This window comes from Athene cunicularia, assembly GCF_003259725.1.
Source record: "Athene cunicularia isolate RWA chromosome 11 unlocalized genomic scaffold, athCun1 chr11_part2, whole genome shotgun sequence".
In the NCBI taxonomy this organism is placed as follows: Eukaryota; Metazoa; Chordata; class Aves; order Strigiformes; family Strigidae; genus Athene; species Athene cunicularia.
Window position 1 is genome coordinate 148,267 of NW_020799114.1, and position 13,750 is coordinate 162,016.

The 13,750-nt window shown below is 41.5% G+C and overlaps 1 protein-coding gene and 1 non-coding gene across 4 annotated transcripts in view; both read right to left on the reverse strand.

Annotated features, from left to right (window-relative positions):
• Positions 1 to 13,750, reverse strand: part of AP1G1 (adaptor related protein complex 1 subunit gamma 1) — a 46,296-nt gene that overhangs the window by 16,573 nt on the left and 15,973 nt on the right. For 2 of the 3 annotated variants that reach the window (XM_026857090.1, XM_026857087.1), the window contains exons 4-12: positions 11,723 to 11,864; positions 10,438 to 10,534; positions 9,600 to 9,676; positions 8,389 to 8,397; positions 5,650 to 5,745; positions 5,091 to 5,171; positions 4,751 to 4,849; positions 4,288 to 4,343; positions 3,338 to 3,451 (exon numbers count right to left, since the gene is read on the reverse strand). In XM_026857090.1, the coding sequence (XP_026712891.1) occupies positions 3,338 to 3,451; positions 4,288 to 4,343; positions 4,751 to 4,849; positions 5,091 to 5,171; positions 5,650 to 5,745; positions 8,389 to 8,397; positions 9,600 to 9,676; positions 10,438 to 10,534; positions 11,723 to 11,864 (771 nt within the window). The remainder of the gene's footprint in view (positions 1 to 3,337; positions 3,452 to 4,287; positions 4,344 to 4,750; positions 4,850 to 5,090; positions 5,172 to 5,649; positions 5,746 to 8,388; positions 8,398 to 9,599; positions 9,677 to 10,437; positions 10,535 to 11,722; positions 11,865 to 13,750) is intronic. The other variant, XM_026857088.1, reaches the window with a different exon arrangement.
• LOC113484650 lies at positions 1,875 to 1,961 on the reverse strand. Its single transcript, XR_003399255.1, has one exon. It is a non-coding gene; the product is annotated as a small nucleolar RNA SNORD71 (small nucleolar RNA).

Sequence of the window (13,750 nt, forward strand, 5' to 3'; positions counted from 1 at the left end):
CCCCAAAAAAAAAAACCTAAAGGTGAGTGGGGGTGTAGGGTGCTCTCAAAACATCTATCCAGATGGCCTAAAGGCTAGAAATATCTTCCAGCAACCAGATACATCAGCATTAAGGTCTGACTGTCCAAGCATTTGTAACTGCATGTTGCTCATTTCTGAGACACCACTGCAGTAAGTAATCCAGGCTACACCACCCCTCTCCAGCCTCAGGGATCTGGAAGAGACATGGTTCGATCTCCATGTATTAAGAGATTCAAATACAGTAGAAATTTAAACTAATAACTGCTATGCTTTGGGCCCAAAATTACCCTGGTGCTCTTCTCAGAATCCATTGTTCCCCACTCCAAGTTACACCACACCTGGACAGAGTACTGGCTCTTTGCCATTCCTTGCTGTATACAGCAAGAGGTCAGAGGCTAGTCCTTAGCCCTTCTGCTTGAAGCTTCTGTGGTTAATTCTAGCACAGCTCTCCCATTCTTCTGACATTTTTTGAAGACTATTCTTCAGATGTGATTAATTTCTGTACAACAGTGGCAATTAGTTACATTAAAATGCATGAAAACATCGCATTAGAACAGCCTCACTGAACAACCCTGAATATTCTTTAAGATTGAGCATTTGGTGTAATCCAGAATCCAAACCTCCAAGTTGTGTCCTCTTCATACTATCAGGAACTTTATTCTCTGCCTGCCACTGAGATAGCCTACTAGAAGACAAGATACTCATAGCACATCATGAACTTCCTCCCTAATTTCAGTGATCTTTTGAAATCACCTGGATAGTTGCTGAACTACTTCATGCATACAGTGATTTTGTATTGCTTGTACAACAGATTACATCCAAAATTACGCCAAAAGGCCTAAAGTCAATTTTGTGAGATATAATTTCTTCAAGTTGATCAGACTTCTATGTCTGTTTAACTCCAGCAATTTGCATTAAAATCATAATGTTGAGATGCATGAGTTACACTGTCATACCTTCATATACTGGCCAGCAGCAGACACACGAACAGTCCCACTGATTCTGTCTTGCTCCAGCACCAAGCCTGATAACCTACCACTACACGGACACAGTTATTTTTTCTGATCACTCAGTATTTTCCCAGTGTTCATGAAACATCGACAACTTAGACCAGGTACACTACCCAGTCTAATGGTATTAAGAACACACTATTTGTTCTCAAGAATCAGAAAGCATCTAGACAGCACTGCTTCTCAGCATCTTCCTAGTTGTTATTGTAATAAGAAGGATTTCTAGAGAATTGTGAACTGCAAATGTGTTATTTTGCTTTTTACTCCACTAATACCCAGGGGCCTGGAAGACACAAAGGTGTCTTCAGAACTAGGTGGAAATACATAACTAAATTGTTACCTTTTATCATCTAGATCTGTGGCTGGCTGAAGACCTGTAGCATCATTAGTTGTTTTCATCTCTTCAATTGGTTCTCAACTGCTTACACCTAACCCTTCTGGGTTACAAGTTTTCCATGTTTACATTTAACTTTCCAGTCACATTACAAGCAGATACATCAATACTGCAGTGCACAGAGGTACTCTGCAATCTTCACACCAGGCATTTATCCCAATACTTATTGCTTACCTTTAATCACATTACATGCCTCGTTTCTGTCATGAGTTCCTAATCATGTAGTTTGATCATATAAAGCAATCAAAGAGACTTAAATTAAATGGCAAAGCCATTCTGAATTATACTACATGGACCAAAGACACACCGTAATGGTTAAAAAATGATGAGAACAGGCCATGCTTCAGATAACCAAAACCAGGTATTGTGTCTGTTCCTCACATCCCAGCCCCTGAACCTTGCTGCCTGGGGACTCCAATGCCCAGACAATATATTGCTTCAATGAAGACAGTGCATTGTCAGCAGCACGAGTGTCAGCACGGCAACATCATGCTCTGCCGATGGATCACTCAAAGGCTTCATCCTCCAACTGCACTCAGACATGAAGCTCAGATGTTTGTAGCATATCTAGATTTTCCTAGCAGGCACCAATAAAATGCTTTTGTTGCCTTCTATCCGAAACCTAGATGGGGCACTGCTATTCCACAACCCAGCCTCATGCTGGCTGGGGCACTGACCAGCAACAGCAGCCTGACTTGCTCAGCATGTAAGGAACTGATTTGTGTTTTGGGATAGATTACATGATACCCATTACATAACTGTTAAAACTAAGTTTCACAAGCAAGACAGATCCAGTTTCCTTCCTATTCTGTACATACTACACTGAGCAGTTAAAAACCTAGATCTGAATCAAAGATGGGCATAAATATGAAGAATGACTATTAGAATGAGTATCTATGGTGTATCTAATCAATTTGACAAGATGAAAGAAAGAGGTTGAGCAATTTTGAAAGTATATTCACGGTGCGATGAATGCTTAGTGAAATTCTAGCCTGCAGCAGACAGATTCCACAAGATGCATCAGGGATGCAACTGTCCCCAACACCAACATGTCATGTGCTGCACTAAGCTCAGACCACCAGTTATAGAAACAATAATGATGAGAAAGAGTTCTGAAAAAGTGCAAGCAATTGACAGGCTGAAAAACACAGTTTAGAAGAGCATCATTCCATATAGGTTGGGTAAAAGTGAGATCAAACAATTCAAGAGTATCGGTGAGCGTCTGACAGAAACAGGAAAAAGTTAGTATCATGAGTAAAGGGAACATAACTGAAGTAACAAGAAGAAATAGAGGAAGAAGTTTAGACTGAGTATTAGAAAAAAAGTCTTCCTCTAACAAGAAGTAAGGTTGCAAGCTCTCCCACTGTCCAGAGAAGCAGCAACATACTGCTATTTACATGACAAATGAACAGCGAGAATGCACAATAGGACATGGTTTGTAAGCAAATGATTTGAACAATTCAATTTAAGTCTGAATTCTACCACTGTATAAGCAAATTTAATCTGGAACACATTATGTAGATGGCTTAACACCGTTTCAAGACAACAGGGCACTGCCTGTTTGTCTGGGAAAGAAAAGCAGCATGTCAGAGTAGCTCTGACGAAGATCGTGCTTTACGGGGGCTTTCCATCCTGTTGCGAGCACACAATCTGACCTCCACAGAGACTCCGCTTTGGAAAAATTCAGTCAAACAGAAAAATCTTTTTTCTCCAATCCAAGATGCATAAAATGTAAAAGCAGCTTCCTAAAGAAGGTGGCTGCACATCTTCATTACCTTCTTTGAAGTATGAACCATACTATGCATTAATACTAGTCCCACAGTTCCAGGATTACTGTCATTTTCCCCGATGCCCTGCTCACTTCCCACAGGCTGTCAACCTTGGGAGTCTACTTCACTGATACTTCAATTACCTTTTAATGGAGACATCCAGATCCTTCAGGCAGTCCACTATCGTGCTTCTATGCCGCTGTACTGCATTATGGTCTGTCTGCACAGTTTTCAACAACGACGTCAAAGCTACGTATCTGCAATAAGGACATATGGTAATAAACAGTTGACAGTAGGCATTTAATTGCTGTGCAGAGACACTCACACCCCCACCCCCTACGCCCAAAATAGTCCTATTTTACAACAGAACAAGGTTTTCTTGTACTCAGTAATGAACAGAAATCTTCCAGAGGACTGCCTGGCCTGACTTCAGCAGTGAGTTACCTACTAGACTGTAACATGCCTGGACAAGCACTTGTCCCAATTTCTGGCTCATGTCCGTTGTCCAGTCTTCACAAAGATTTTTGAAAAGACAAGGCAATTAAAGATTAGCCCTCCACAGATCATACTCGAACCAGCACAAGTTGCAATTCCCAAGGCTAGAGTCTTCTACCTCAACCATGTTTTGCAAACAGAATACTTAGAGATGGGACTTAATTCTAGCAGCTGCAGTAATCCTGTGTCCAGATCTGTAGTGATCAAAGCACAACAAAACTTCCTTGTTGCCAACAACACACAGTCTGTGTTGTTGCCAAATGTCAAATCTGATTTGAGTATCACCACAGACCAGCTGGGGTAAGACAGGAGATTCACAGGTTATTGGAAAAAACTCTTAACATGTGATTTCTTAATCTAGTCAAGAATTAGATCATACACCTAGACTCATCAACTAAAGAAGGGCAGGGCCAAGAGAAGATTTTCACAGAGAAAAGAACGCACCAAGAATGAAGCAAGCTAGACAGTCAGACTGACCCCAACAACAGTACTTCCCAGTTCGGTCTCCTGGAAAGCTCTACTTCAGTATAATCTTTGTGTAATTGCTTCTCACACATTTTAAACCGGGTGTTGCCAAAACACACTTCATACAACTTACCTAATATTTTTGTCGTTGTTTAATAAGAAACGGCCTAGGATATTAATGGCTAACACCTGCAGAAAGAGTTAGGGAAAGTCAGTGATCACAGAAAAGCCACTGGTCATCTTCACTGTTTCCAGATGATTTTAAAGGCAACATGTCAAAGCTACCATTGCAGTTCTTGGCTAAAAGCATAACAAAGAACTCTAGAAGCTGCCTAAACAGAGGATAAGCTCAGATAAGCACAGCACAGACTCTCTCTGCACTCCAGGGAACACAGTCTACAGGAAGTTTTGCTTTTTTATTTTTGTTATTAAAAAAACCCCAGCAAACCAAACACCACTTTCTGAAGAAGCTAGTCTTATCTAGAGCGAACTGCAGAGGTATGTTTGAGCAAAACAACCTTGCTTCATGTCCTCTACACAAATTACTCTAATACAAGTCTAGAAACAAACAAAAGGCCATAGCAAAGGCAACTTACTCTCAGTCCGCTCTCAGATTTTATGTCCATAATAGTCAGCACAGTTTCATAGAGAATGGCATTTCCCACGTTTTTACTTGTTTCTGTATTAGTGGCAACCTGGAGAAAAGAAACAAAATAAGCAACTCCAGCTCGTCCGAAACAGGTCCCCTTTGTGCTGAACAGGCAGTGAAACCAACCAATCCTGAGAAAACAAGCACCACACCTGTCAACACATGTCTGGCAGCAAAATTCAACCCAGCACAGCAAGCAGCTGTACCCTCACCAGCACTGCTGAACTCAAATGATTAAGAAATCAAAAGAGAAAGTTTAAGCTGCTCATCAACCTTGCAGACCTTACCTGTGCAAGTATATCATTCATTGCTTCACTAGAATCATCATCATTTCGTCCTAAAATTCTTAGTAGCCGCAGGATTCGTACCTATTTGACAAAACAGAGCAAAGCTCAGCAGATAGCAGTGTTTTACACGGGGGCCATGAAACGCCCAGTACACGTCCTGAGGAGTGGCAAAGAAGCAAAACAAGCTGCTCATTTCCATTCCTAAGCAAAATGCTTATCCTTAGTAAGACCCTAACCAACAAGAACAGGCTTATGACCTGCTCATTATCTTCCCATTAGGCAGAACTGTTTCCGCACTAGCCACCAGGTACAGCCTTGCAAGACCAACATGTTGCTGCTTCTCCCTTCTGTCACAACTTCCCACAGGATAAGGCACTACGACTGCTCTTCAAGACAAGTGTCCTTCTCTAAGGTAGGTGAAGAGCATTTGCACAATCAGCTCTAACAGACACAAAATCTTAAAATCAACAGAGCTGCCCTGAGGTAACCACTTCATCACACCTAAGTCTCAAAATAGTACCAGAATTAGGTATCAATCACTGTTTGCATCAGTTCTTACCTGCAAAAAGGGGTCACTGATCCCAGACACATCATGCTCTGGTGAATATCCAGACATGATAAGGTTCTTCAGAATACGAACTAATTGGGGAACAAGCTGTGAAGAAGAGAGTTGTCTTATTAGGGTGCTGTTCCTCCCCCAACCCCAGTTTTGAAGTACAGGTCCAAGAACAAATCTGGTATTTGAAAGCAAGCAGTCTATGGATTCTTCTGCAGGGCTCAACCTGCACACCTAGGCCTGATGCTGTACGAATACCTACAGCTTAGCTAGGACACAACTAGAAAGAGTTAAGCTGGAACCTGAGAACCATATTGTATCTTTGAAGTACTAAATATACCAGAGCTTGGTGGTTGAGACCTGAGAGGAAACACCAACTTAAACTCCTCTCTTCATGGAAAGGGAACATGCTGGGACTATCAAAATGGTGTAATTCCAGGATTTCACCTGGGGGCATCACAGTAGCTCCTGACTCACTTTTAGCATACATCTTCATGGAAGCACCAGCATAGCCAAGATTTCTGATCTTTTCAAGAACTGTAACTGCTATGATTAGAGTAAATTATTAAGAACTCCTTCAAGTTTGACACTCTGTCCAACTTAGCTTCTAGAAAGGCTTTGTGATCTGCTTCCTCTGCAAGAGTTTCCAAACAGGGCAGAGAATGGATTTCCCTTCAACCTTCCCCCAGGGATCTATTGTTAGACTACTACTTCCCTGCAAGCAGCTCCAGGGTCTGTTCTCCTCCTCTTAACCTCAGACTTTCCCACAAGAGCAGCAACACTAAACTGACCAAATTCTTTGTTTTAGTGCTGTTAGAAGGGTTCTGCATAATGTCAGGAATGCTGATGGAAGCACCGCCACTATGCCAGATATGGGAGCACAAAATCATATCAACTTACACTGTTCATATTTTAAAGTTTCTTTCCAACTGTATGTGTTAAAAAACTTTCAGAAACAGTTCAGATTTCTCAGATGTTGATGGCACTGGTCTCCCAGTAGACATCTACTCACAGGAATAAGTTACCTTTCAAGACTTGTACACAGCTTTGAAGAAATGCTACCTATCTGCAAAAGTCTGGTTCAACTCCCTCCATCTTAGGCTCTAGCGATGGGCTCCATCAGGGCAACTCTGAAGAACCATAATAGAATTTTTCTGTACTATCTCACACATGCCAAGCAAGTAAATGGTTTAAGGTAAAACGTGGCAAATAAGCCAATCAGTAAAGCAAACAAGCTTTAACAAAATTCATAGCAGCTATGAGTAACAAAACAGTCTAACAGTCTCGGGGATGAAATGGAAGCTTGCTCCCAACACATTCTATGAAAAACCTTAAGGTTGAAAAAGAAACTGGACTCTTTATCAGTAAACTGTAAGATAAAAACCACTCCTGGTAGATGACAGATGTGGACCTCTACAAGCTTTATTCCTTCCATAGGAAGTTTCTTCTATCCCTCTCAGTGCTGGTATTATTAAAATAATCCAGACACTGGCTGGAGATGTGACAAACTACAGAGGTGTTATGGTGGCTACACTAAGTGGATTCTTCATTCCTGAAGCATGGCTAGCACCAGGAAAGCAGGATTCCTTATCTCAACTCCATGCATGACAATTAGTTTATCAAAAACTTCTCTACAAAACCCTTCCCAACGAATCCACCTTTAACAAATTTTCCTGTCCTTGAGACAGGCTGACCCTGCGTTCACGTATGCCTACTAGGAGCCAGGGATTGCATTCACATTAAACTTTTACCAGATCAGAGATTGCTTATTGCAAGGTTGCCACTTCTGATAATATCAAACCAAGATGGTGCTTCAGATTCAGGACAGATAGTAGCAGAAGCTGCCAAAAGCACAGTGTGACTTACAGAGCACAACAGCTGCCTGTGGGCAAACTAAAAGTTCCCTGGACTGAAGTCCTATACGTTTGTGATACAGTGCAAGAAGAAAACCAGCCCAACATCTTTATTTTTATTCCTACCTTGGCTCTTCAGGAATTACATACTCCTCTGAAAACACGCATTTCATAAAACACACAAACAAAAGGAACCATGAATTTCCTACAATCTGTCTTAAAGAGGAAACCAAAGGGTGCTGCAACATCTTCCCTCAAGACAGAGTAACAGATAAGATAATGGAGCATTCCTGGAACCCTGATTAGCATTTTATTTACCTTCTAACATGCAAGAGTTATCACAACTGAGGACAGAACAAACAAAGGAAAACATTACAGCCATGGAGATCGGTTGAGGGCCACCCCCCACTTCTGTAGTCAAATTACACCCATGAAAAATATCACCAATGCAGCTGTACTCAGTAGCTATGTGCAGCACAGTAAGACCACTTACAGGTGGCTAAGGAACTGTCCCTCCTGCTCCCTTTTGGGCATCGCCCGAGGTTGCCCCATGATTCAGACAAAACACAAAGCCCTGTTTGCGATAAGAAGAAAGGCTGGGGCTACAGTTTGCACAAAAAAAATTCCCTGAAGTACTTCTCAAATGAGTGAGAGCTTGAGGAAAGCAGGCTCATGTTTGAAAAAGGCCACAACTGAGATTCAGGGCTGCCATGGGTATAAAGGTTTAGTGACAAGACCAGACCAGCACACAAAAAGCATTAGACAAGTACAGTTGATCTAAGCGTGTGGCATCAATCACAAATGTGGCATTAAGAGGCACGGCCTCACAAGAGACAAACATCTACAGATTCAATGCAAGCATGCACCATCTAGAAGAGTTAACTCTTACCTTTTCATTCTAACACACAGCAGGATTCCAAACAGACAAAAGGGACAAAACAGATGAAGCAGGCATTAAGGACAGATCAATGTTATACCATCCACAGCATAAACAACTATAAGATAGCTAGAAAAGAATGTACCTAGTACCTAAGTTCTGAGGACTCCACTCTTCTCTCTTTTCCCAGGACAATCATCTTAATTGAGCAATTAGTAGCAGGGATGGCTACCTTCAAGATGACCCTAGTCCCACTTTCATTTCTACTTTGACACATACAATCAGGGAAAGGGAAGACGCATGCCAAAACACTAAGACGCACCAAAGGATGTCCTGTCTCACTGCCATATGGAAGGTTACCAACAGAAGGGCATCTGAGAACTGCACCGGCTGGCATCGTGACTTCTTGGTCAAAGACAAGAAACCGAATGAAACTGGTAGAACAGAACTGGCTGTTTGCTCCACTGAAAAGTGTTCCAGGTGCTTAGTTATCTGCATGCCCAGTTCACTGCTCTTCCTTGGCCTGTCTGTATCATTAGGGGTTTCATACTGCACACCAAATTATGGCAAAAAGCATAAGGAATTTTGTGGTGGGGACGGGAGGAGAAGCAAACATTCCTAACCAGAGGAGGAAGAGTGACCTTGACACTCAAACCCTTAAACTAAAATGGAAAATGATGTAATACAGCATTTATCAGAGATGAAGTATCTACAGAACTAGAACTTTCACGGGTTATTTTTGACCTGAGTGTATAAAATTGTGTGGCTGTGGTTAAGGCATTCAGCTGTTGGTCTAAGCCTCCGTTTCACCTTTGCCTCTGACACATTTGCGATTCCAATGTCACTATACAATTAGCTATGAAGAGTGGAAAAAATCCTAAGGGAACATCAAAGAGAACACTAACTTCAGGATGAGTTTCATACTGCACAGTCTTAAGACTGTTTTGTAACTTACCCACTTATTGAAGGGGATTAGGGCTAGATACATGCAAAATTCCCAAATTTAATGTTTGGGGTTTTTTTTAATTTGATAACAAGCAGACAGTTCCATTAAATTCTTCACCCAAATAGTTGTAAGAATTTTTCTGAAAGACGGGCACACAGCTTTCACTAGGGAAACTAAGAGGACACATCTGTAAAAAAAAATCCACCACACCCAAAAGCCCTCAACCCATCACAAACCCATGAATATTAACTCTGCAATATTATCACTTCACACTTACCTTTCTGAAGTGTGCAAGCATGTCTGGGCTTCTCTCACACATCTCTGTGAGGAGGACAACTGATGTGTGAAGAACACCTAAAGGTGAGGAGGAGTGGAAGAAAAAAGGAATCTACATTTAACATATTTTTATTGGCTCCAGACATGTGAGAAAGATCCTAAGGAAACAGCAGTAAATCATGAAAAAAAGTATTCCTTCTTGAATCCAGTATATCTACCCAAAAATGTATTTGTGCTTGCAGCTGTGCCCATGGGAAAACAGACAGAAGTGTGCTTGTGTCTTAAAGCTGCAACTAAAGGCCAAAGGAAAAGAGAAACTGGACTCTGTCAGCTGAAACCTGCATACTAAATATATAGTCAGCTGTGAGATCATTGAAGTGAGAATCTGTTTTAGGATGTAGTTCTGATGAAAAACAGCACTGAAGAAACTCTTTCCTGACAACAATGTAGGTATCTCAGTCCTGGGAATGCCTGATAAAATGATTTCAGAGAATCCTATAGTGCTATGCTACCAGAAGACAAAATAAAACCCTAAAAATTGCACTTAAGCAGTGTATTGGATAAAAATCACAAACTTTCCCATTCCACCCACTTTGAATTGTATCAAAAAAGTAAAAGAGTTCCTTTTGTCACCTATGCCATGTACAACTCCTGCTGACTAGCAGAGTCATACACATCCCTTTCTTCTGAATGACATTTGCTTTCACTGCATAGAAACGGGAAAAAACAAATTGTACAAATACACCTCAAAAGTTCTTTCCAAACAAAAGGCTTAGGTAGCAAGTGCACCATCCTGTAAGGAATGTCATAGCCTTGCTAAGTACAGTCTCGGGTATTACCGTGGTTCTTCTCATTCAGCAAGTTTTTGGTGGCTGGCAGGAACATCTCCATGAGTTCAGGCACCTTTCTAATGACGTGAACAGCACACAATGCTGCCTGCACAGGAAAACAGCTCCATTAGTACATGCTGTAATGACAGCCACACACGTTGTGAGAACACCCAGCACAGTGGGACCTAGCACAAACTTCATGATACACAAAGGCCTGGAAAGTCTACAGCACATTTTTCCATCTCTCCACTGCAAGTGATACTAAACAGCATCACAGAGAAGAGTTCAATAAAACTACCACAGGGGGGGAAGCACTGAGCTAACAAAGTAATACTCCCACTAGCACTGGTTCATTTTGACATTATTCACTTCAGAAGCGATATTAACTGCAAAGCAGCTCAGCCTTTAATAGGGCTACTTCAGTCTCTCTTCCTGTTGCTAGGGAGGGGATAATGCATTGGAAGCAAATAAATAAATTTATGTCAAATTATGGCTCATTTTCTTTCCCTTGAGTATCATCTCCTTCCCCACAAAATAACTTCCTCCTGCAGGTGACAAGTCCTATGAGAAACAAAAGTATACTGAAAAAAAACCCTGCCTATATCTAGGGTGCAGAAGCAACAGGAGACACTTAGAGAGCCAAGTGCACTGGAGAGCCTCTTCCCAGAATACAGCAGTACCTCTTAGCACTTCTTTCTCTCCAATCTCTCTCTAGATCCAGCACTAGAGAAAGAAGTAACAGTGCATCTCTTCCTAAATCTTACCTCTTCCCACCCTTTCCAAGAGTTACCAATGGAATAAATTTAAAAGAACAAGGGTGATTACACTTTACAGATGCTACAGCACACTTGCTATAGAATGAGATAATTTATAATTGTCTGTTTCAAGGCCTTAACCTTTCTATCTCACACACTACTGTCAATTATCAACAGAAGGGATCAAATGGGTTCAAATCTTCAGGTATCTGAAGTTATCTGAGGAGATACAGAAATAAACTGATGACTAGAGTTTGGGGTTAATGTCTCTGAACAGGCCAGCATTAACATTACCATCAGCAACCTTAAGGTAGAGAGTATGAAAACAGAGGCAACTGCCTCACCTGCTGGAGACTTGACTTTTAGAGGCTTACACACACTCCTGATACAGACAGGCAGGCAGTTCTGACCAGTCTTGCACACCGGGATAACATTCAGCCCATGTGACCCAAGCCATCTAGTATCCAAGAATTAGCAGGTATTGGACCAATCTTAAATTTTAATCCATTACAAAAGTATTCAAAAGTTCCCTGAAGTACCTTCTTCCTAAGATAGGAGTTAGAAGTTTTGAGGAGCTTTTCCACCTCTCCTGCAAGGTCTCTGCACATTTCTGAGGAGCCCATGCAGCCGAGAGTGCAGAGTGCCAGCCCCTGCACATATTGCGTGCTGTGATTAAGGTCACTGTAAAGGAGAACAAAAAAGGGCCGATCAGCATGAACACAGGGAACCCGAACATACAAGAAAAAAAGCATCTATATCTACAGTCATCTAACCAGCTGCACACATGACCCAGAACTCTCCAGATTCTCAGCTGTTCTGAAGGAGCATGACTTTGGAGCAATAGCAGCTCTGAGTGTATGTACCACAGGGTTTGCTACTACTTCTACTTAGAATCCTCAATTATAAAGGTAAAAAACTTGGTTAAAACTATCAAGTATCTAAGGATTGAGCCGAGAAGACCACACAGAATCCCATTAGAACTTCTAAGTAAAGACAAAACGTTGTATTTTGGAACTTGCATGCAGGAAGGAACCTCAAATGAAGTGACTCTGTGGGTCCCAGTTTAAACATATTCTTGGACAGGCTTTAGCTTCTGCATTTACAAACCAAACGGTATACAAAAACCTATGTTAAAATATCCTCTGATTGAAAACCACAAACACCACCACTTGCACACTTTGAAAATAATCCACAGAGGCATTTTGTTTAGCAATCCCAACTATTCATGTGCCTAAGGAAGTTGCAAAAAGGCGTCAATAAGAAGTTAAACCACCTGACAGCAGCTGCTATTCACGAGGCCAGCCACCAACCCCACACTAAGAACAAGACAACACAGCTCCACATGGTGACCACAGCAGTCTCTAAAAGCTGTATCTACACTACTTTTCTGTCAGACTATACAGTACTCATGTCGCCACAGCATCCAGGACTCAGTGTTGAAGAAAGTAAAAAAATAACAGTTCCTGGTTTGGGAGGCAAGGGGAGCTGGGTATTGTGTGACGGGAGAGCTGGGGAAACGAGTGGTGAGTAATCAAACGCGCACAACGTGCAGAAGAGCAGGAGACAGTATTCTGGTTGTAACATCAAGCAGCTATGGCAACATGCAGATGAAGGAACAGATAGCACATGCTACTAAACGGGTTGGTTTTTTGCTTCCTTCCTTTAACAAATTTTTGGCAGCTATACAAAGCGGCATGTATAGCAAGTATGTGCTTCACAAAGGCGCTTGCTTTTCTGTATCAAAAATCTCAGTCTTGCTATAAAATAATGAAAGACAATGCCATAAATCAAATACCTTAATGTCTAGATAAAAATCAAGACAGTGGTAGATACAAAAACCAAAGGGGAAAGCAGTAAACAACCCACTGAGGTGGTGGGAAGCTGTCTACCAGTTCTGCTTTGGTCTGACCCATTTCCAGTTCAAACTCACTATACCCTTACCAAAATTAATTTTAGCATAAACAATCAAAAGAGGTTTTAACCTAGCAGCCTGGCTTTAACCTAGCAGCCTGGTTCTAAAAGAAGAGCCTCACAGGTAGGGCATTTCAATGAAAAATCTTTAGTCAAATGTCTCATCTCTCCTGGACACTAGGTCCCAAGTTAGCAGACCCTCAGGCCCGCAGTTCTGTCCAGCTTCTTTCCAAGCACTTTGAGGCCACAGTCTAACAGACAATCAGTACTTTATTTGCTAACATCTGGGAAGTTTATGTTCTGAAAGTAAATAATAGTAAAAAACAGACACACCACACAGAACCAAGCAGGCCTCTGGGTAAATAAATTAGAATGCAGTTGTTCCACTCCTGCTCCCATCCATCTTGAAAAGGAGCATTATTGGAAATACACCAATCATCATCTACTAAACTATAATGTAAGCCAGTCCCAGTTTAACAGCATTTTTCTGAGAGAAAAAAAGTAAAAAGATTATTTCCTATCCCCTCTTGTGCAATTTTGCAACATGTCAAGCAGACAGCACATCCCAAGTTGCTGCCTTGCTTCCAAGGAGAACCATTCATCAGGACCATCAGGCCAACCTTAAAAATAAAGATGGATACACAGCCTTGATCCTT